This window comes from Gopherus evgoodei, chromosome 3, assembly GCF_007399415.2.
Source record: "Gopherus evgoodei ecotype Sinaloan lineage chromosome 3, rGopEvg1_v1.p, whole genome shotgun sequence".
In the NCBI taxonomy this organism is placed as follows: Eukaryota; Metazoa; Chordata; order Testudines; family Testudinidae; genus Gopherus; species Gopherus evgoodei.
In genome coordinates, this window is record NC_044324.1 from 23,206,803 (window position 1) to 23,231,032 (window position 24,230).

At 38.1% G+C, this 24,230-nt stretch overlaps 1 protein-coding gene across 13 annotated transcripts in view; it reads right to left on the reverse strand.

Annotated features, from left to right (window-relative positions):
• The window catches only part of SUPT3H (SPT3 homolog, SAGA and STAGA complex component), a 520,171-nt gene that overhangs the window by 490,467 nt on the left and 5,474 nt on the right, over positions 1–24,230 (reverse strand). For 4 of the 13 annotated variants that reach the window (XM_030555252.1, XM_030555253.1, XM_030555254.1 and 1 more), the window contains one exon: positions 10,996–11,099. In XM_030555252.1, coding sequence (XP_030411112.1) covers positions 10,996–11,099 — 104 coding nt within the window. Of the gene's footprint in view, positions 1–10,995; positions 11,100–11,699; positions 11,815–24,230 lie in introns of those variants that run through there. The other 9 variants (XM_030555257.1, XM_030555255.1, XM_030555258.1 and 6 more) reach the window with 6 other exon arrangements.

A 24,230-nucleotide genomic window follows, 5' to 3' on the forward strand; every position in this document is an offset into this window, starting at 1 on the left:
CAATGCAATACATTACGAACAAACTTTTAAAAATCCTGTTTGTACCGCATTACCTAACAAATAACAAGATATTGGCATTATTAAAGTTGAAAGCTCAAGCTCAGAACTTTTCTGTGCCTTTTAGCTACTGCCCTGAGACTGGAGTAATGTAGAGGCAAATTTGTCCAGTGAGAGCTCCCAGACTTATTATGCCTCAGGTAGACACGGACTCCTGGAGATCCAAGGGAGTATAACCTCTGTGCTACCTTTTCAGTGTGTGATGTGTATTCACATATTAACCCTGGTGGCTAGTGACGGCACAAAGACAAGGCTCATGACTTCACTATCTCTGTATTTCCCTTTTGGTGCAAGGAGACATTTTCTGCATCCCCAAGAGAAGGGGTACAACATATTCTAGACATTAATTTTGGAAATTTCCTGCCTTTAAGTTGTTGATTTCTCAGCTTTATTACTGCACAGCTGCTAGTTTTTTGCATGGGATTTACTAACTTCTATTAAAGAGGTTGGGGGAAAGATGAAAAAAGAGGGAAAAAAATTCTATGCTGTACAGCTTTTGTGCCTGAGAATATCTATTTGCGGGGCCTTGTAGAACTTGTAAAACTGAATTTGCACAGTTCTGTTCTATCATGAATTAACATGAGCAATATAATGTAAAGTAGCAGGCCTCCATGTTGGAGGCTTTGATTAAGGACTGCTTTCAGATGGCATCAAGTGGAACAGCTTCCATATCATATAAAACACTCCTTTACTCTGAGCCTTCTTAACTGAGGGTTGCTACCTTAAATGGAATTACTCATGTTCATTTATAGTAGAATATATTTGCATACATTGAGTTTTTCTAAACATAATTCCTATTTAATTAACAGTAATGATCAATTATTTATTACCAAGGAGTGCTGTTAATCTCTAGTGCTACTTAGTACAGTCAGCCAGCTTTATAACTCTACCTTCCAACTTCAGATCAGTTTACCTTTAAAAAAGTTACAGCACAAATTTTCTCAAAATTTAACTCAAATCTAAGGAATAATATAGGACATAGATTAGGGAAGCTGCACTGTTATAACTAAAGATCAACCTACTTATTCCAGTTTAAATCCTTCATAAACATGCCCTTAAATGGGTTTTAAGTAATGTTACATTAGAAGTTGCCCCAGTGTAATAAAATCAATTTTAAACCTATTTAGTTACATCAGGGCAACTTTTCACAGCGTTTTAGAGTTTAAGGCAACAAGAGACTATAGATCATCTAGTCTGACCTCCACCAACACCAACCTGTCCCCACACACTAAACCCAAAAACTGAAATTGGGCCTAAAGTATTACAGGACCCTAGTCTATTGTGTGCTACAGGGATAGAATAAGCGAGATCAAGGTGCAACAATGCCCAAGGCTCCTGCAATGGCTGTGAAATGATTTAGTGAGATATATCCAGATAATCCTAGCAAGTGACCTGCACACTGACACTGGAGAGGAAGATGAAAAAACTCCAAGGTCATTGCTAAACTGACCTGGAGGAAATTCCTTCCTGACCCCACATATGGCAAGTCAGCTAGACCCTGAGCATGTGAGCAAGAACAAGCCAGCCAAGCACCTGAGAGAGAGAGAAAGCTCAGTGCCACCTCAGAGCACTGGCCCAGCCAGTCCAGTATCCCACCTCCACCTCTGATGCTTCAGAGGAAGACGACAAAAACAAAATACACACACAATCCAAAAGCCTTATATCATAAGAAGATCTACAAAACAAGTTTGAGGTTTCTACCTTTAACTACTTCTCAATTATTTCAGCACACTTTTCTAAGCAGAACATGCAAGAAAAAAGTTTTTTTCATGCTCTGATAACTCAAAAATAGTAGAAACAATTTTGCTCAAATGAAAGTTGGAAAAAAGAGTTTGAGCCAGTACCATTAAGAAATCACTTCTGCCCCAAAGACATTTGCCAGAAAAAGTTATAAGCAACTGAAAGAGTTGGTTAGACAGGAAATTTAAAGTAAATCTTAACTATTGCATGTTTTGCTTATCCATGCTATTTTATATAGCAGTCAACCTAAGACATTTCTGTAGTCCCATTGCCATAGTAGTTTATCATGCACACACAAATATAGACTAAAAATACCACAGATTCTCTTAATCTGTTTTAGAGTCATATAATTATGGATACACAAACACTTTTTCTCTTCTTGTGTGTATATTTAAAACATGGTGCAGGACTTTGCTCCAAGGTTAGGAATTCCAGGCTTAAGTTTTTCATTTCTTATTTGTCAAATCTCTATTCTACCATGCCCTAAATGTGAACATCCTGACTACTGTCTGTCCATTCCAATCAGTCAACATTCTCCATCATTCCTAGTAGGCAGTGGTTTCATTATAACTTTTTACCTTATTCACAATTAATCCAAGAATTCTACAGACTGAAACAGTGACTGTTCAGCAAAACTCATTTCCCTTTTTTTTTTTAAACCTTTTCCTAAATAAATTCTCATACACCACAAAGTGTGTTGAGAGGTGAGAATGGGGAGGGGAGAGATAGATGGACATGACACCCTATAAACTAATCTATTTTCTCCTACAAGCTTTGAAGGAAAGAGAAAAGTGTTATTTCTACTTTTAAATACTGGAGAAGTTCTCAGTTACTTCAGAAATAGGAGCCTGTATAAATACCTTTAGAACACAGCTTCTGTTCTATGAGTCTCACTTGTAATTAAATATGGGTTCACAATTAATCCCATTTCAGACTAACAGTTCCCCCAGAAAATTTTCTGGAAGTGAGGAACAAGTAGAAGCTAAACCACCAAATGATTTCAATGTGTTCTCCAAAAGTAGAAGAAATGTGAACATTTAAATAGTAAATTCCACTGGCGCAATCTTAAACTAAGGGCTTATCTACACTACACAGTTTTGTCAGAAAAAGGCAGCTTTTGTCAACAAAACAGTGGAGTTGCACACACTACAATGCTCCTCCTGCCAACAAAACACTCCTGTCTTGCCCACAAAGTAAAATCACCTCAGCAAGAGGCACAGAGCTTTTTGCAGCCAAGTTACATTGACAAAGCATCAGTGTAGACACAGCATTCGTTACGTCATTGTAACTGGCCTCCAATAGGTATCGCACAATGCCCACCATGACCGCTCTGCTCTCCATTTTGAACTCTGCTGCTCTGCATCCAGCTATGCAGGCATCTTGCTCCTCCCCTTTCAAAGCCCCACGAAGTTTTGAAATTGCTCAGTGTGGAGAGCTCAAATAGCTACTGCCCAGCTGAGCATGCCAGCTCCCAGCAGCAAATGCACTCTTGCCTGGACTACAGGGGAGAGGGTGGATCTCCTTGGGCTGTGGGGAGAGAAAGCTGTGGGAGAACTCTGAGGAAATCACAGAATCAAAACATTAACACAGAATCCTGCTCTCCCTGGCACTAGGATCACAGTAGCAGGCAGACTGCTGCTGTGGGAAATGAGGGTAGAAACTCTAGATGTGCTCTACAGAGCCAGGGAAGGTGGTGGGGGCTAATGTTGAGGTGTCCCCCCCCCCGCCAGTGTACCAGTGTCCGCTGAGCTGGGATGGGATGGGGGTGGACAGGGGGACACCAACTATCTGTACACCAGCTTCTGCCTCAGGTTGGTTGCTTACGGCTGCTCTCTGAACTTAACGAGACAGCACGCTGACACACTCACTCTCCCCCTCCAACCCCACACACACACACACTCCTTGTCACACTCCTCCCCACCACACACACCCTTCTGTGGGTTTCTTGTGTTAGTATTCAGCAGTGTCAGTTTGGTCATATTACTGAGTGCGACTTTAAAAAGTGATTTAAAATGTGTTACCTTTCAGGCACAGACAGTAATCATTACTATGTTCATTGCACGGTGTAAACAAACTATGTCAACACACATTATTGTAGCTCAGTGTTAAAATGCTCCTTCAAGGCATCCCCCAGCCAAATAGCCCCCCACTGGGCTACCCTTATAGCCTTGTGTTCACAATGCACAGCACAATATTGAACAGCAATGAAGGATCCATGCTTTCCAACAGAGATGGGTGGGTTGCAGGTTATAAGGGCAGCTGAAAAGTGGCTTGCAATCTATTAGGATGCCCATGGAACGATGGGATTGAGAAACCTTCATCATGTGACACTCTAACTGCCCCGATGAGGCATTGCAAACCCTTCCCCAAGCATTCTGGGGCCAGTTGCATGGTGAGATTGATACCCACAGTGCACTGCTCTGTGGGTCAATGCAACAGATGCTATTGTGGATGCACTCCACTGACACAGAGCATAATGTGGACATGCAACAGTGGCTTAATTACAGTGGCAGCTGTACACTGATGTCTACACTACCGAGTTTTGTCGACACAAGTTACAAGGCCTAAGTTAGAGATGAATATAACCTTTTATGGAAAGAAACATGGGAGTAGTTGAAAATAAGAACTATTTCTTATATTACACTTTCACACTTTGAGGAATAGTTTCTACGGGGTAATAATTCTAAATTCAGTATCAAGTCAATGAATATTATTTTGTCAGCAACTACGGAAAGTAAAATGAATAAGAAAATTGTAGATAAAATATCAGAATGTTATGTTCTCTTATATGATTATATTAATTCAAGGTTTACCATTAATAGGCGTATGAAGCCATTCTTAGATTATATTAGTTGCAGATTGTTCTATTTCTTGAATTTAAATCAGTTGAAAATAAGGAAACCTGTAATGAACTGATTTAGAGACAATACATCATACAAGCTATAAATAGCGAACGTAAGGACTAATATACATCCAATTACATATATTTAAGCAATAGTTTCATAAAGAGTTTCTGATATCATAGACCACAGGAGTATAGCCCAAGCTATATGTTCATGTCACCAGAAACCTAAGATGGAATTACCACCACAATTTATGTATATTTTAAAATTGTACTTAATGAACAGAGAAACTATTTTAAGTGCTCACCCTCTATACAAAAGTCAAAATCTGGTCATTTTTTAATAGTTTTCACTGTGATTAACGGAATCATAAAAAAATAAATGGAAAAGCCATATCAGATCATCCAAGCCATCGCCTTATCTACAAGGGATTGTTATCTATAGCTGAGTTCCTAGTATTTAGTTAGAAATGCTATAAAATTCCTAGGGGCCCCAGTAGCTCTTTGAAGTTGCTAGAATGCTGCTGTGCCACTGAAACCTTCTAGATGTATTTAAAACCGTTTCTTGCAAGTTGTCTTCTCCTTTTCCTCAATAATTTCTATTATATACTTTTAGGAAAGTTTTAATCTCATTGTGCACTTTGCAGTCTTACTTCATAATCTTTTAACATCAGAAACATACTGCATTAGAAGTAATATTTAAGGCCTTGGTCCTGCAAGTGACTCCATGCAGATGGATCTCTGTACCTGCTCAGAGTCCCTCTGACTTCAAAGCAGCTCTTCATGAATACAGGTTGCCTCCACATGGTGCTCTTTGCAGAATAGGAGCTGAAACCTGAGGCAAGCCAGAAGTGCATCAATTGCTCATGTAGTTCCTCCAAAATAAAGGTAAATGACTACACAAGCAAGGAGGAGCAGGAGTTGTGGTTTAATCCAAAACTGCATTCAGAACTTCCCCAGCAGGACAATGAGGAGTCAAACAATACAAAACAAGAAAAACAGCTTTAAATCAAACAGGTTTTACCCAAAACATATATTGAGGGCAGTTCAGTGTTACCCAACAGCTACTGGAAGCAGCTAGTCTTCAAAGTCAACTCACATGCAGATGTCACTTGCAGAGTTGGTCAAAAAAAATCATTTTAAATGAAAAACTACGTTTTTCTTTTCAAGAGACTTTTCCAAGAGGAGTGTCCATTTTCAACTACATATTTGGGTTTTTGTTATAAAAAACAAAGGTGTTGTGGTTTTTGGCAATTGAAAATAAAAAAAAAGGTTTTCAGCCAAACATATTTGATTTTCACATTTGTGACAAAAAAAAACACACCACACACTTTTGGGGAAAAATATTAAAGAAAATCATTTTGGGGGGGTCAAAAATTTTCATCAAACCAAAACACGCCCAAACCAACTCTAGTCACCACCCATATTACCATTTCCTATCAATATGCAAGTAGGGGTGCATGATTGCAAATTATTAATCTTTTAGGTAGATTTGGGCTTGCTTACAAACAAAATTTAATTAATCAAGACCGTTCACTGAAAAAAAAAAAACCTCTAATGTCCTATACTTGTTCAACATTTAAAATATTACGACAGGTTCCAGAAAGTCATACTACATGCAACTTATTTTATGTCATAGATGACAGGCCAATTAAATGTGGAATAGGAATTTTATCTGCTAGGTGAAAACATCCATAATGGCTGTCTCTCTCTGGGGCTAAACAGATCTTGGGGCTTTAACAGTTAGTTTGGAAACAGGATTTAGATCAACTAAATGAAATGATATAAGACAAACATAAGCACATATCACTGGATCTGCTGAAACCTTTCTACTATTTTTAACACCTATTACTGTACTAAAAACTCTAAAGTCACATACCAGATATAAATAAAAGAAATTTGGGTCAAAGCAAGATCTATATAGCATTAAGTTATTTTAAATGTTTACAAGATCAAATACCCAATAATTGTAAACCCCTCAGATTAAAAGCTAAATTTATCAATATCAAGTTACAGTGCAATATTTTTTACTCACTGCACTACTTTTATTTACCTCCATCTGCCTCCAACAGCCAAATATCAGTTCAGTTTAGTGTTACCACTAACTATACCTGAAAATCATTTACAAAGATATAACAATTCACATACTGAACAGAATTAGTTTCAATTGATATTAAAAATTTGCTTATCTGAGGAGAAATTGTAAGTTGTACTAAACAGCAATAGAAAAACTGAAAAACATTTTACCACTTTAAGCTCTCTCATGTTCTATGGTAAGATTCATATCCAGAGAAGCAGTACTTCTATGTCCCTATTTTTGTGTGTGTGTTCTTTGAGAATTAAAGTCAAACCCTAGGAAGGGATGGGATTCTCCCTCTTTGGCTAGAAAGGGAACTAACTCCTCAGTGACCCCTATGGATTGCCCAACAGAGGTGGTGATCCTGCAAATTAATATACGTTACTCTGGGCTTGTCTACACATCAAACTACTGACTGGCAAGACAGGGTGTGAATCTACAGTGCACCAGTTTGCCACGCAATAACTTCCCATTGGGACACTGTTACAGCTATCTTATCGGTTGCGGGTTTTTGTATTTTAAAAAGTTTCCTTGTTTTACACATTGTATTCCTTCCATCTCCCACAGTTCCCAAGATCTCAAGAAGCCCATGTGATTCCGTTACAAATTCCTTAATGGAAGAATCTGTAACTACCTAAATCATGTAATTTATGAAAAATGTCAAATTTTGTCAGAGTCCAGAAAGGTTCTTTTAAAGTGGTAACTTCATCATAATGTACAGGCCAAGAGAAACAGCTGTAATTGTTTCTGTCCACGGTCCATCTCTGGCAAAACTTTAGCCAAAAAAAATATTTTAATATGAAAACAATAAAATGTAATTTTAATAAACAGATTATATTGGAAGGGTTCCTTTGATTCCTACCATGTCAGTGAAACAGTTTATGAAAAATCTCAGAACACAGACGACTTGTTGGTATAAATTCTAAAGTAGCAACTGAACAAGCTCTGAAACAGAAGAAAAACGTCTGTTTCTTCCACTTATATGGCCAACAGTAACTTCTACGTTCTGAATGAAATCGTGTGTATGCTAGCAAGCAGGGGAATTTCAAAAGCACTTAATCAGGAAGTGACCAATAAATAAAATATAGGCTCCTCAGACACTGACCTAAAGAAGCTGAACAGATTCTTTGGCTCCTTAGACTCATGGCCTGCCCTTGATTCTGGAGCCCAAAAGATGATCAGTTATGTTTGTTCTTTGCATGGGGAGAAAACATGCATTTTCAGTGCAGATAACAGTTATTTTAGGTTTAAGAAAAACATTTTATTAATATAGATATATCTCCATGAAAGAGAGAATACGCTGAGTCACCAACATCCTACATCACTAGAGATGCACAAAACAGCAGATGCCTCATAATTGAGCTAGCTAGCACTCAGGATTCCTCTAGCTCAAAAGGTGCCGCACATGGAAAATAGAACATCTCATTTCAATCATATACTGAAATACACCACAGTCTACCTACCTACCTAAAAGATTCTAATACTTCCATCCTCATTGCATCTAACTGAAAACAGAATTAGACCTTCCACTTTTTGGCAGTTACTTCTAAATATACTCTAAAGCAGTGGCTCTTAACCCTTTCAGGAATCTGATTTGTTCTTGCATATGCCCAAGTTTTACCTCACTTAAAAACTACTTGCTTACAAAATCAGACATAAAAATCTGCACACTATTACTGAAAAATTACTTACTTCCTCATTTTACCATATAATTATAAAATAAATCAACTGGAATATAAATATTGTACTTATACTTCAGTGTATAATATATAGAGAAGGATAAACAAGTCATTATCTGTATGAAATTTTAGTTTATACTGACTTCGCTAGTGCTTTTTATGTAGCCTGTGGTAAAACTAGGCAACTATCTAGATGAGTTGATGTACCCCCTGGAAAACCTGTGTACCCCCAGAGGTACATATACATCTCATTGAAAACCACTGTTCTGAAGAGCTGAGTAACTCCTCCCACCAAAATTGCCAAATACAGAAAATAGACTTAAGGGAATGGCTTATTACTAAGGGTACATCCAGACTACCCGCCGGATTGGCAGGTAGCAATCAATTTATCAGGGATCGATATATCGCGTCTCTCTAGACATGATATATCGATCCCCAAATGCGCTCCCGTCGACTCCAGAACTCCACCACGGCAAGCAGCAGTAGCGGAGTCGATGGGGGAGCCACAGCCGTCGATCCCACACCACGAGGGCAGGAAGTAAGTTGAAATAAGATACGCAACTTTAGCTCCGAGAATAGCATAGCTGAAGTCGACGTATCTTACATCGACCCCACCCAGTGTAGACCAGGCCTCAGTATTGTTGGGGAGTCCTGTCAGGCCCCTATCTGGGAACATGCTCTTCTCCAATAAAATGCAAACACAGCTAAATGGTCAGTCAGGCTATCTTTTAGAGTTAGACTTGTCCCAAAATAAGTTTTTAAAGCCTAATAGAGCCCATCAGTTAACAGATGAAACAGGCGGAAGGTGAAAACTAAAAGCAGGAGATTGGTGGTTTTCTTCTAATGTGGTACATTACTAGTAAGATCTGATAAATTTCTGTAACATTAAGAAGCCAAGTGTAATGTTTACCCAGAGGAGCAACATTCAGCTTTGGAGGCTTTGAGATACACAACATATTCTACAGAGGACATTACAGAAATAATGCAAGTTAGAGTTTCAACAGTTTTTTATGAATCTGATCCTCAGTACCTACTGTACAGTAGAGAAGAACAAGATACAGAAGGTCTAAGTTACCAAGATCTAAACCTTTATAAGCCTAGAGAGAGAGAGAGATTGTGAAGTGATAGGTGAGCTTTTCAGCTATCATTCTTTTTGACTGAAATCAGACATACAAAATCTGTATATGTATATGAAACCACATAGTAAAAAGAAGTTTTCAAGTCCCCTCTACTTCAGAGTTTAAGGATCCTGCCAACATAAAAATCAATAGTCCAAAATGTATTCCCTGTTAAATCCAACCTACTTCGCCTAATCTTATTTTCTACTGAAGTGTTAAAACTATTTTGCAGAGCTGAGACTTTAATTTCAGCAATTTTAACTAGTGAAGACAGGCAAAAACAGCTAATGTTTTCTTTTAATGTAACAGGTTTACTTATTAACACTCCGGTGCTAACTTTCCAAGAACTGAAAATCTAGCAGAGAAATCAGTGGGAGAAAAAAATCCTTCTAAGTACTCCAACAAGATTTCATATAGCACTGCTCCCCTTTAAGTACAGCTGAACTGAGCAATGCATACACGTACACCCTAATTTCCACCGCCTACTCTACACACATACACACGCTGGATAGGACATATTCATAAGAATATATAAAAGAATGCACATAATTTGGCATTGGGCTACCAGCCCAGTTCTCTATCTGCAGATTTTAAGGAGATATACTCCAGACTTGGCCTGAAATTTCTTTAAACTGCCTGGTATATCAGGAATAATGATCCATAGGGAAAGAAGAGCTTATTAGCCTGAGTTCTCCTCCTCTGTACAGATCAATGTGTCCTGGACCCATATAAAAGGGAAAAAATGGCAGCGCTGGCAGATCAAGCTCTCTGATGGATAGGTTGCCTTTTACCAAATCAAGATTTGCAACCTGGCCCAGTGTAATAGGCCACTAATCAAGTAGAACAGAGCCTTAGGTAAGGAAATCTTCTTGATTATGCAGTGTCTTAAAGATTGAGTGAATGGCTATTTAAATGTCTTGCGAGATTTTAGAAGTTCTGAGCTACAAACCCTTCTAATATCACAGCTTACAACTCTGATTAAGCAGGTTTCTAAGATTCCAGTGGCATTTCAGAATAATAAATCATTTCTCTTTATAAAAATTTTGCTCACCACCAAGACTAAAATGTAATCAGTTCCAACTGGTCCACACATGTTAATTCCATAATAAATAGCATCATCTCACCAGTTAACATATCTTACTGTATTAACACCAAAAGCTATGGTAAAACTATAATGAAAAGTTACTTTTAAAATAATTTTATGTCAATATTATCTCATTTGGTGACGAATTAAGAAATATAGGTCTCAACTTATTTTCATATAAAATACATAAAATATATCCATTATTTAGCAGAATTATTCAATCTGTTTTTAGAGTAACAAAAGTGGGTAATATTTTATTTACCTAGAGTGTCTTAAAAATATAAACAATGGAATAGCCATCATACGTATCTGTTCTTCTTCTGTCCTATTCTTAGAGAATGACAAAAAACACACATTGAAAACACAAACAGTCCAAGATATTTGGATAGCTTACTTACATCATACTTTGCAGTTCAGGAGTAAAGCTTGTTGATTTCCCTGTCCCTCTTCCGCTGCTTGAAGAGGCAACATTTGACATCGGGCTAGCTGCAATATTGCTCATCTGAGTAAACAAAAAGAAACAATAGAGTTTTCAAATGTACTTAATTTAATAAACAGAGAATCTTGGAAATGGCAGCAACTATAAACCACTTCACAAAGTATATGTGATTTAAAATATCCAGCCTACCACACTATGTTTCATGTTGAATTTAATGTCTTTCATTCACCACTGCAAGAAAATTATTTTCTCCTCTATTACACGACCAACTGAGAAAACCACACTGTTCATTTTAGTAAATAAATATATAAGAGGAATCAATAATAATTGTAATAGTTTCACCTTAGTGACTGCTATGTATGCTTGCTTTGCATTACGGATTCAAAAGGGAAAAAGCAATTCAGGCAAGACCTGAATGAAAATACAATACATATAAAAATCTTTTCAATGTAGAACAGAAGCCTATTTGAGTTGTCACCTGTATTATCCATAAAATATAAACCATGGTCTGCAACCACTGCAACTAACCATCATTGAAAGTGTGTGTTGGGTACGTATTTGTGTTCACACTTCTTCACTGGCTTATTTTTTTTTAAATAATCTCAGGGAGCCATTCAAAAAGCATCAATGCAAGCTTATCTCAGTATCTATTCAAGAGCTCACATTATTATGGGCCATATATGTGGCTTTCACAGGCCCAGTCTTCCAACAGAGGCACATGACCTTCGGCTCATGAAGCAACCAAATCCCATAGGGACCGTATTCATATAGGGTTTGTCTACATGGAGAGAGAAGATGAATTAAATATAGCTGTGAAGCTAATGTACATAACAAGTTAAAGTGCATTAAACCTAGCTTTCATTCAGAAGGAAAGTGGCCTTAGTTCACTGTATCTCAGTGGTGCCCAAACTTGTTCCGCCGCTTGTGCAGGGAAAGCCCCTGGAAGGCCACGCCGGGCCGGTTTGTTTACCTGTCGCGTCCACAGGTTTTGCCAATCGCAGCTCCCAGTGGCTGCAGTTTGCTGCTCCAGGCCAATGGGAGCTGCTAGAAGCAGCAGACAGTATGTCCCTCAGCCCACGCCTCTTCCAGCAGCTCCTATTGGCCTGGAGCAGCAAACAACAGCTACTGGGAGCTGCGATCGGCCAAACCTGTGGACACGTCAGGTAAACAAACCGGCCCAGCCCGCCAGGAGCTTTCCCTGCACAAGCGGCGGAACAAGATTGGGAACAACTGCTGTAGCTTAATCCTCATTGGAGTGACTAAGGTCTTTGCAGTATTGAAACCAAATACTGAATCCTAAAAAATAAGCCAGTAAGAAATCTGAATGAACTCAGTGAGATATTCAACTTTAAATTGAATTTACCCACTTTGCACTATTTTCAGCATTATGTATGGTCCAGTATCTGTAAAAAGTCTTTTGAATATGAAAGATATTTTCCATGGTAATGTTATAATTATGGTTAATTTTAAAAGGTTAAGGATACATAGCACAGAGATGCATCAAAGAGAAACTTGTAATATACACCTGTATCTAAAACACTAGAGTAAACTGTTTTATATTAAATGCTTTCACGTATAGTTTAAGAGACTTCCACTTACTTTCCAAAACATTGTAATTTAGCTTCTTACACTACAAACACAAGCACATGTGTAACTCTACTCACATATTTAGTTACAGTGAAGTCTGACTTTAGTCATATGAGTAAGCACACACACAATTTTAAGTGTTCTCAGGACCAAGGCCTTAGTCAGCAGTTACCATTAGTCTCAAACCTAAACAGTGAAATTAGTGAGTTTAAAAAAATACAATAAACTTATCTATAAGTGTAAAGAAAGATTATGTGTTACTTCCAGCATATTGCTTCTAAACACTGGAGGTGCAACAGGATTATGTACCAAAGACCCACAGACTTGGAAGTTTAAATCAAGAGTCTATTTACTATTGCTTTTGTTGCACACATTTTGCTTATTACTCTTTATTTTATGATTTATATAACAGTTATGTCTAATTTTTAATAACTCAAAGTATGTATACACACTTATGGTAATGTCAAAATTCTTAAATCAAAAGGTCATAGGGAAGTAGAACTACAATTCAGCAAAGCTGTGCAAAGCATTAACACTAGTTTTTGGCTAGAATTTTCTTGCCCTTAAAAATTTTAAAAGAAAATATTATCAAAGTTAATGATTAATAAGATAAGGCCCCAATCCTGAAAACATGCATGCTTAATTGTAAGCACAGTCTCATTAACTTCATTGAATCACTTGCACGAGTGAAGTTATACATGCATGTAAGTGTCTGCAGGACTAGGACTGTAACAATATTTGGGCTGGTCAAAAAAAATTAAGTGCATGGCATTTAGTCTTGTGTCCCTCCCACGCACTGAGTAAGGGCCAAACAGGTATCCCTTGTTCACATTAATAATTGTTACAGACATGGGTATCCCTTACCAGCATTGCCAACTCTCATGATATTTGCTGCTTTACTTAAAGCTCTCCACCCTGGAGACAAGGGATTATGTGATAATCTCACCTTTTAAGAAAAAAAATTCTAGCCCTTATGGCTGAAGAGAAAAGCTTGAAAGTGAAACTCACTAAACCTCAGAAACTAAAAAGCAAACAGACTCAAATAAAAGTTACATCTTATGAGTTTTGAGCTAATGATTTTTGAACATTTGAGTATGGCAATACTGCCTTGCACACAAGTAAGCCTACTGACTTTACCTATCTCTCTCACAGAACTGGAAGGGACCCTGAAAAGGTCATTGAGTCCAGCCCCCTGTCTTCACTAGCAGGATCAAGTACTGATTTTGCCTAAATGGCCCCCTCAAGGATTGAACTCACAACCCTGGGTTTAGCAGGCCAATGTTCAAACCACTGAGCTATCCCTCCTCGCTTTAGTCTCATCCAAAAATAATTCTGCACATAGGCCACAATCCTGCAAAGAGTTCCACTCAGAAGTGTAACTTTCAGGGTGTCATTTATGCCCACATTTTGTGTCAACACAATTACTTTCTAAGGCTCCAGTCCTGCAAACACTTACACATAAGCAGTCCCATTAAATCAAATGGGACTACCTACCTGCATAAATCTTTGCAGGATCAGGGACTAGGACCAGCTCTACACATTCATTAAACCACTGTCTTCCTACTAAAACCAAAAGATTTAACTTTCAAATCAAGCAGGTGTACAGTATTTTCTTGACATCATGAACCAACAGCTCATCATGCCCTGTCATAGCCTTTAAAATAATTACTTCCCCAGCCCATATTTTGTTTGATGGTTTAGATAATTAACTTCTTTACACATCAAAGTCCCATCATCCGCATGTTCTATTTCCTTTCTTCCGGACATTAAAAACAAAGTCAAAAGCAGAAGCACTCAAATCAATTTTCTCCAATAAATACAGCTAACATGGAACTGAAAACCTACTGTAATCTTCAACGGGTCAATGTACTACAGTTGTTTTAGCTTTGAATTGAAATACAGCTGTTTGCCATATTGCACAAAGTGAATTCAGATGTTCAGATCGGGTCACAGATTATTTCAACATGTCATAGTTTAATCATGAACTCTAGCAAGGAGAATATAACATTTGATTAACTATTTAAAACTAGTAATTATAAGGTGCTAATCTAAATCTACGTCATACTTACAAATTATGTTCTTATGTTCTTAAATTAGTTTTCTCTACAAAAATATCTTGCAATTTTATAATTAAAAAGGAAAGAATTTACATAAATAATTGTATCAATGAAAACACACAAAAATACCTATCCTGATCACTCAACACCTCTGAGATAAATTAAGTATACAGTCACATAAGAAACAAGTAACTCCCTCACACCTCCAAACAATCTTGAGTGGAAAAATGCTAAGCCTCCTCTGGTTGAGTTCAGGCCAGTGATTCTCACTAATGTATGTTAGGAACCTACTGTTCCATAACCTGTCCATTGAGTCTGTGTCCTTCCTGTGTAATTCCCACATGATATGACACACCTGTGATTGACTAATCTTTAAGGTAGAGTGTACAGTCCATCTATTTACTTAAGCTTTTGGTAAGGGCACATAAGGGATGGCATTTTGCACTTCCCATAAGCTTGCATAAATAAATGAACTATGCATGGTGCCCTGAATATCAACAAATTTGGGCTATTTCAGATAAAGGGTGGAAAGGGACTATGTTTCAAAGTCATGGGGTCCTCACAGAGAACATCTTCCTGTCTTTTACAGAGAGGTATTCAAATGTCTCCATCAACCACTGTTCTTGCAGCATCACATGAGGGTTTCAGAGACAAAGGATAGGTTACAGAACAAAAGGCGCCCAAAACCTCCATTAACTCAATTAAAAGTTACTGACTTAAACACCACCAGAGAAGACTTAACATTCATCTACTCCAGAACTCACTCTGCAACTACAGAAACGGAGAGTGAGGTCTGAATTTATTCAGCTTTATCTAAAAAGTCTCTTCACAACGGGAGGAACCTGAATCAGAAAAAGTTTTATATATAAAAATAAACAAAACACACACAATACATAATGAAGGGTTAAAAAAAAATCTTCCACTGAACTAAGCAGAACATTCAGTTGTATTTTCTAACACAGAGATGACTTCAACTGGGTTGTTCTGTCCTAGGGGCCTGACTCTTCTCCCATTTACACTAGGCTTATACCTACAAAACCCCTCTGAACTCCAGTGTCATTAATTATGATTTACTATAAATCATATAAGCAATAGGAGAACCAGGTTATGTACTTCTAATAAAAGTAAAGAGGCAAATCGTATAAAACTTTACAAGGTTCCAAGAAAGTTAGAAGTTAATTACATGTTTCCATTCAGCAGGAAATAAGGAAGGTATATATGGTACCTTTCTTACTCTAGGTGCAAAAATTAATTACTGCTACAATAAATTATTTCTGCAGACTTGCATCTAATTTTTGTACAGCAGCAGGCCCTCATTTCACTTCTTTCATAACTACATTTTGCATATGATATGAAATAATGCAAAATGGGATACATTTTTACTTACATAAAACTCATACAAAACAGGAAGGAAGGAAACCACTGAATGCTAAGATGCATTGAGCAAATATTGTATTAAAATTAGCGTTTTTGTTTTAAATATTCTAGTCTTAACTGCAACTTATACTTAAGCCAAAATCAGAAATGTCAGTATCAAGTATTGTATTTGTGCAAATGCTCAGTACTGTGCAAGATGTAGTACAAGAAACAGTCCCTGCTCCTTTGACGTTTAGGACGTAAAGGTTTTAATTAACTATGTGTATTCAGGTCTTTGGTTTTATCTTATCATGCAACAGAAATGTTAATTCATCTTCACAACGATATGCTGGCATGTGACTAGGGCTTTAGGGTGCTATGAAAACACAAACAATAAAACAAGCAAAATAAAAATAAACATACGAGAAAGTACATGTCTGAAACTAGTCTATCTAGCTTCTAAAAAAGTATTAAAGAGAATGAACAATGAAGAGAATTGTATACTGGATTATGCACAGTGTTACACTGACCCTCTATTTCAGTGGTTCTCAACCTATTTATCACGTGAGCCGCATAAAGCATTTCGTGTGTTATATGGGCCACACCCACACTATATATATATATATATATATATATATATATACTACCTGTATTGCCCTGAGGATGTCACAAGGGCTGCAGTAGTGTGCTGATTAGGCCGCATGCAGCCTGCGAGCCACAGGTTGAAAACCATTGCTCTATTTCGTCCAGGAAATGAGTCTGAGACTTGAAAGTCTAGATACTGACAATTAAGCCTTTACGGTTATTCTCCTGGAATTCCTCTAGCAGATTTGAACTAATAGGCTATCTAAAGTGAACTGGCCTAGCTATTCACAATGAAAGTATTACCCAAATTATAAAATTACAAGTTTTGATACATTTATAGTGTAGAAGGTCAAACTATGCAACACTCAATCACCAGTATTTAGGTGTAAATTGCCCCAGTCACACACATGAAGATAAATGAACTATTTCTGTACTACATGAAAAATGTAACAGCATGTAGGATGTGAGAGTTATAGCAATACCCCTAACTTCTCTAGAATGCAATGAGCCAGGGAGATAATGCAAGAAGATCAGTGTTCAAGATGCACTAGACCTTGACAGAGAGGATTTGGGATTAGAAGCAGGCTGCATCAGATCTTCATACAATCATGTTGTTCAAATCAGGAGATGGTATCAAAGTAATCTGAGCTTCTGCTTTTTGAAAAATCTATGAAACAATATCAAGTTAAATGCAAATGCAGGTGTTAAAATTCTTGCTAGCAAACTATTATGTCTACTGTTATTGCTGCTTCCTCTGATGCACTAAATTCTTAATTTACCATTTTCTTTAAAGTGGAAAAAATAAATTTCATTTATTAGCAGTGTACCACCCCCATCCAACTCCACACCCACAACCCTGGATGTATTAGTGTCCTAGTCTTCAACCACAACATTTTGCCTTGGGATAGGACATGTCTGAATAGCCCAAATTCGACTCAGCTTTGTGACATAAGAACAGCCATGTTGGTTCAGACCAATGGTCTATCTACCCTGTCTTCCAACAGTGGTCGGTACCAGGTGCTTCAGAGGGAATGAACAGAACAGGGCAATTTGTTGAGTGATCCATCCCCAGCTTCTGGCAGTCAGAGGTTTAGGGACAACCAGAGCACGAGGTTGCATCCCAGACCATTTAGGCTCATAGCCATTAATGGACCTACCCTCCATGAAGGTATTGTTTTTCTCCACCCAGTTATACTCCTGACCTTTACAGCACCCCTGACAATGAGTTCCACAGGCTGACTGTGTGTTGTGTGAAGAAGTACTTCCTTTTGTTTGTTTTAAACCTGCTGCCTATTAATTTCATTTAATGACCCCTGGGTTTTGTGTTATGTGAAGGAGCAAATAACATTTCCTTATTCACTTTCTCCATGCCATTCTTCATTTTATAGACCTTTATCATATCCCCCTTAGTAGCCCATTTTCTAAGATGAACAGTCCCAGTCTTTTTAATCTCTAGTCATATGGAATCTGTTCCATACCCTAATCATTTTTGTTGCTCTTCTCTGTCCTTTTTCCAATTTTAGTATCTTTTTTTATATGGGGTGACCAGAACTGCATACAGTATTCAAGGTGTGGACATATCAAGGATTTATATAGTGACATTTGATATTTTCTGTATTATCTATCCCTTTCCTAATGGTTTCTAACATTGTTAGCTTTTTTGATTTTTGCTGCACACTGAGCATGTGTGTTCAGAGAACTATCCACAATGACTAGAAGTTCTCTTTCGTGAGTCATAACAGCTAATGTAGACCCCATCATTTTGTATGTACAGTTGAAATTATGTTTTCCAATATGCATTATTTTGCATTTATCAATACTGAATTTACTGTGTCTCATTATCATCGTTCCACCAAGTTTCTGTGTTGTCTATTACATCAATATCCTCATTATATACCAGTCACTCAAGTTCACCCATCTTAATATTTAGACTTCTTGCATTTGTATATAAGCACTTATAAAATTTGTCAATATTTAGTTGTTGGCCCTTTATGTTATGTAACTGAATGGGACGCTTTTGTTTGACAGTTTCTTTTCAGTTCCAACCTGTACTTCATTAACTTCTGTCCTCTCCTCTTTACTACAGTTATCCCCTTAATAAATCATCCCTTAAGGGATGTCTGTCTAAATCACATACCCCTTTGTACCTGCTGGCTTTTCCCCAGCCCTTAGTCCAAGAACGCCTCTTCTACTACCTTTATAATTTTACAAGCCAGCAATTTGGTTCCTTTTTGGTTTAGATGGAACCCATCCTTCCTGTACAGGCTTCTCATTTCCCAAAAGGTTCCCCAGTTCCTAATAAACCTAAATCCCTGCTATGAATATCACAGTCTCATCCACTTATTGAGAATCTGCAGTTCTACCTGTCTAACTGGCCCTGCAAGCATAACAGGGAACATTTCAGAGAATGCTACCATGGAGATCCTGAACCTCAATTTTTTACCTACCAGCCTAAATTTGGCCTTCAACATCTCTCTTCTACCTTTCCCTGTATCACTGGCACCTACATGTACCATGATCACCAGCTGCTCCCCAGCACTGCACATAAGTCTGTCTAAATGTCTTGAGAGATCAAACTTCACACCCGGCAGGCAATTCACCAAGCAGTTCTCTGGGCCATCACAAACTCAACTATATATTTTTCTAATAATCATATCCTCCATTACTATTACCTGTCTTCCTAATAATATGGGTCCCTCATCTCGGAGAGGTATCCTCAGCGTAAGAGAATAACATGACATATTTTGGAAGGAGGATCCCAACCATGGGATTGTTTTCTTCTACTTCTGCTTGATGCTCTCCTTCTCCAAGATATTCATCTTCTTCATCACAGAGGTTGTCAGATGGGGAGAAGGGCTCAACACAGAACAGGAGTGGGAATACTCCATTATATCCCCAAAAGCCTCAGCTATGTACCGGTCTCCCTTAGCTTTTCCAGTTTAGCCACTCTGGTCTCAAGAACCCCTACCCTGTCTCTGAGGGCCAAGAACTGCTTTCACTGAATGCACACAAATGCCACCTGCCCACAAGGCAGGTAATCATACATGCTGCATTCCTGCAATAAAATGGATAGCCCTCACTCTGCGGCTGGACTTCTGACTGCATTATTTTTTTACTCTTGCTGAGGGCTTTTTGGTTGGTTGTTCTTTATTGGGAAGGAACTTGGGGGGCGGGAGGGAAATCAGCCGGTGGGCAGGATTATTGGCCTAATTTTAGAGAATGTTTATTAGGTGTATCTGGCTCTCATGCTCCTTCTCTAAACTTCCTTGCAAAACTCCTGTTTGCTAGCTCCTTTGGTCTCTTACAAACTGGCTTTTTAAGTCCTGTTCTCCATGAGTTAGCCCTAACCCCCCCTTGTCAAGGGATCCTAAGGAATTAGGGATCAAAGGATGGCAGGCTAGAGAGCTTTGTTATGAAGCTCTCAGCTTTGTCTAGCAAACCGCTGGGCTCAGCACATGGCCCCCCCAAACAGACCACACTATAAACTTCAATTAATCAGGCACACTGCAAGCAAGCAAGCACACAAGACACACAAACAACAAACTCACCCCAACGGTAACTGTCAGTCCTCCTTCACCTGGAGAACTCCCTCGCAAAACTCCTGTTTGCTGCTCCTGTTCACTAGCTAGACATGCGGAACATCGATTCTATAACAGTTATCTTCCTTCTTTCCACTTGATGAGATAAACCATGACAACCCCATCATCTGTTCTCAATAATGCACACTGAATCTAGAATTCCTGTCTGAAAACCAGGAGAGCATAACAAAACTTTTTTCAACTCTACACCATCAACTATGTATAGACACTGGACAAAATTCTGTCCTCAGATGTGGTTCTCATAAACTTCAATGGGAGCAATGCATGTGCATGCAAGAATAAAATGAAGCCCCCTAACTTTTTGTTCACAACTCCTCTCCATCTCAGAAGAGATAAGCAGTCTCAAAGGTTCACATCTGTAGCTGACAGGAATGCCTCTTTGCACATATTAATTTGTTTTCCTTCAAAAAGCACATCTAAAAACCTATAAATAAGCAAAGATTTCCTTCTTAAGTTTTGACCAGTTGTACTAGACAAAAATAATTCTGCTTGAATTGACCAAGCTTATACAGTAAACCGCTCATGCTGTTACAAACCATATAATACTAGGGACTTGTCAACACTTGAAACGCTACATCTGTGCCCCTATTGCACTTCAGCGTAGACACTACCTACACTGACGGGAGGGGTTGCTATCAGTAATCCACCTCCCTGAGAGGTGGTAGTTAGAGCAACAAAAGAATTATTCTTTCAACCTAGCACTGCCTACAACAGGAGTTAAGTTGGCTTACCTATGCCACTCAGGGGAGTGGATTTTTCACAACCCTGAGTGACAGTCGACCTACTTTTCTAGTGTAGACCAAGTCTAGGTGTCCAACTTTTTACTCAAAATGCAACATCTATAGCCTTCCTCTCATATTCCTTTTTGATAACTACAATTTGTCCAAACATGAATGTAATGAGGGTTCTTTAAACTACCTTTGGCAGAAATTTTGGAAATATTGTGGGCTCAGCCACTGAAAGACAGACTGATGATTAATTGGATTGATTTACCAGATACAGAGACCTCCAGCTGAAAAACCATGCTATGGATGCAGGATTCTGTAGTGTGAGGCACTGAAAGTCGCAGGTATTTCTTATTTTGAATTCAATTGGAAACTCTATAGTGGGAGGTCTCTTTCTCCCTGGAGCTACTCACGCTCAGAGAAGGCAGAAGCTAATCTCAGACTCTTGCTCATCTCTCTTCACAGAATGTACTGTGCTTTTTGCAGACAAACTTGCCATACCAAGCTGCCATGCTTCGCAGTAAAGGCTAAACATTTGGTAAAGAACCCAAGTCACAAAACTGCAAAATTCCTGTAAAGTAATTTGCTGCATCTAACAGAGATGTAAAGCCTCGGTTTTGGATTGGTGAATATAAAAATAAAATTGATGAAAAAAAAATCCTTGTAATGGTTGTGCAGGAGGGTTGTGGCACAGAAAAAGTAAATCAACTAACCAACTTCTCTGAATTAAAAATACTCAGTATTTGCAGAACACAGATTCTGTCAAAGTTTTTCAAAGCTTTGATTATCCTAGTGTCCTTATAAGTCTATCTTAACAATTACTTTATGGATGTACATACACAACCTCAGAGCCATTTTTTCCACTCAGATAACCACAGGTAGTCTCCAGTTAAGTGATGGCTGTGAATGCCAGTCTCAGAATAGAAATTGGCCCCAAATCTTCTGGCATTCATACTTAAGACTCTGGCAGGTAAAGACTGATCAAATCTAGACTTATGTAACTGGTGTGGTATTTTACCTTTCTGACTAGTAAAAGTGCACTCTTTCTGCTTAGACCTACATAACAGGGCTTTAGCTCAAAGCACGGCTTGAGTACTCAAACCAATACCATCACTGGATTGTAGGGCATCACCAAACTTGATCTTTGTATGGTATGAGAATAAACGTCATTTCATAGCACCCTAGCATGAAATATATTAGGGGGGGGATTTAGGCAAGGTTCACTTCTATTTAATATTTTACATAACAGACATTTTGGTAGACTTTTAAAATTATATTTTACGCTGTTATTTGCAGTATGGTCTTGGAGACCTAAACGTACAACTTCTTCTACCACCAATTTACAGATACTCTGTTTAGGAAGCATTGACATACTTTGTTTTGATTTAAGCCCAAGCTAACAACTAAGTTTTGTTTGCTTCTCTGGACATTTTATTTCAGCTTTTTTTTTGTTCAGATTAGGTGACTATAATGAACACAATATTCAGGTGGGAAAATACCACAGAATTATATGATGGCACAATATTTTAGTGTTAATTTCTATGCCATTCTTCATGCACCCTAACATTTGTTTTGACTGTCATTGTGCACTGCACAGGTGTTTTTACGTAAGTGTCCAAAACTACACCTTGATCTTTTTGCTGGCACTTTAAATTAGTTTAGAGTCCAGCAATGAGAATACGTACTTCTAGTTATTCTTACTAATTTGTTACCTTCATTTGTCAACAATGAATTTAATCAGCCACCAGGCTCCTCATTCATTTAACTCTGTTAAATCCCTCTAGAATTCCTCAGTCTTCTCTACTTTTGACTAACCTAATTTTGTGTTTTCTGCAAATTCTGCAACCTCACTGTTCACCCTTACACCTTTAGCTTTCCACGAGTCTAAGCTTTTTAAAAAGAGTCAGTTTCTCTCTTTTGGACCTCAACTGCAGCATCTTTGCTGTTCTCAACTCCTTTCCAAACATAGCTGCTAAGACCAGCTTCCTGGCTCTCACTCTGACCACACCATTCTCTTCTCTGTGTACCTCCCATGGTTCCCATTTATCCATTACATGAAACACAAGCTTGTCTTTGTCTCTAAGGCCCCTCATAATTTAGTCCCACCATGACTATCAACTCCCAGCTTCGCTCTGCAAATAATGTCATTTGCCTACTTCTTCCAAAAGACTTCCCAACCATTACTTTACTACAAATAGGTAAGATCTCATGGGAACAAAATCTAATGGAAAAAGAAATTCAGGAGAGCTGTTTCTCAAAGAGACGATATTAAAAGCACAACAGCAAACTATCCCAATGCAAAAGAAAAATAGGAAGAATAGTAAGAGGCCCATATTGCTCAATCAGGAGCTCTTCAGTGACCTAAAAATCAAAAGGGAATCCTACAAAAAGTGGAAACATGGACAAATTGCCAAGGATGAGTAAAAATTAAAAGCAAACATGCAGGGACAAAATGAGAAAGGCAAAGGCACAAAATTAGTCATCCCTAGCAAGGGACATAAGAGGCAACAAGAGATTCTATAAAAACCATTAAGAGAAAGAGAAAGATGAAGGAAAGTGTGGGTCCTCTGCTTAGTGGAGAAGGAGAGCTAAGAACAGATCACATCAAGAAAGCTAAGGTGTTTAACGCCCATTTTAGTTCAGTTTCTGGTTAATTAATATTAACAACAAGGAGGAAGCAATGCAAGCCAAATTAAGATAAGAATGGGTTAAGGAATATTTATGTTAGATGAATTCAGGAAAGTATGAGATGCACTTCACCCTAGGGTATTTAAGGAACTAATTGAAGCAATTTTGGAACCATTAGTGATTATCTTCAAGAACTCCTGGAGGACTGGAGAAGGGCAAACATACCATCTATCTCTAAAAGGGAACAAAGAGGATCCAGGAGACTATAGACCAGTCAGCCTAACTTCAATACCTGGAAAGATACGAGAACAAATTATTAAACAATTAATGTGTAAGCACCTAGATTATAATAAAGTTAAAAGTAATAGCCATCATGGATTTGTCAAGAACAAATCATGCTTAACCACGCTAATTTCCTTCTTTAACAAGAGTATTGGTCTGGTGGATGGGAGGAAGCTGTAGATATGATATATCTTGATTTTAAAAAAGCTGTTGATGCAGTCCCAATTGACATGCTCATAAGCAAACTAAGGAAACATATTCTAGATGAGGTTACTGTAAGGTGGATGCACAACTGTTTGGAAGCTAATACTCAAAGAGTAGTTATTAATGGTTTGCTATCAAATTGGGAGGACATATCAAGAGGGGTCCTGCAGG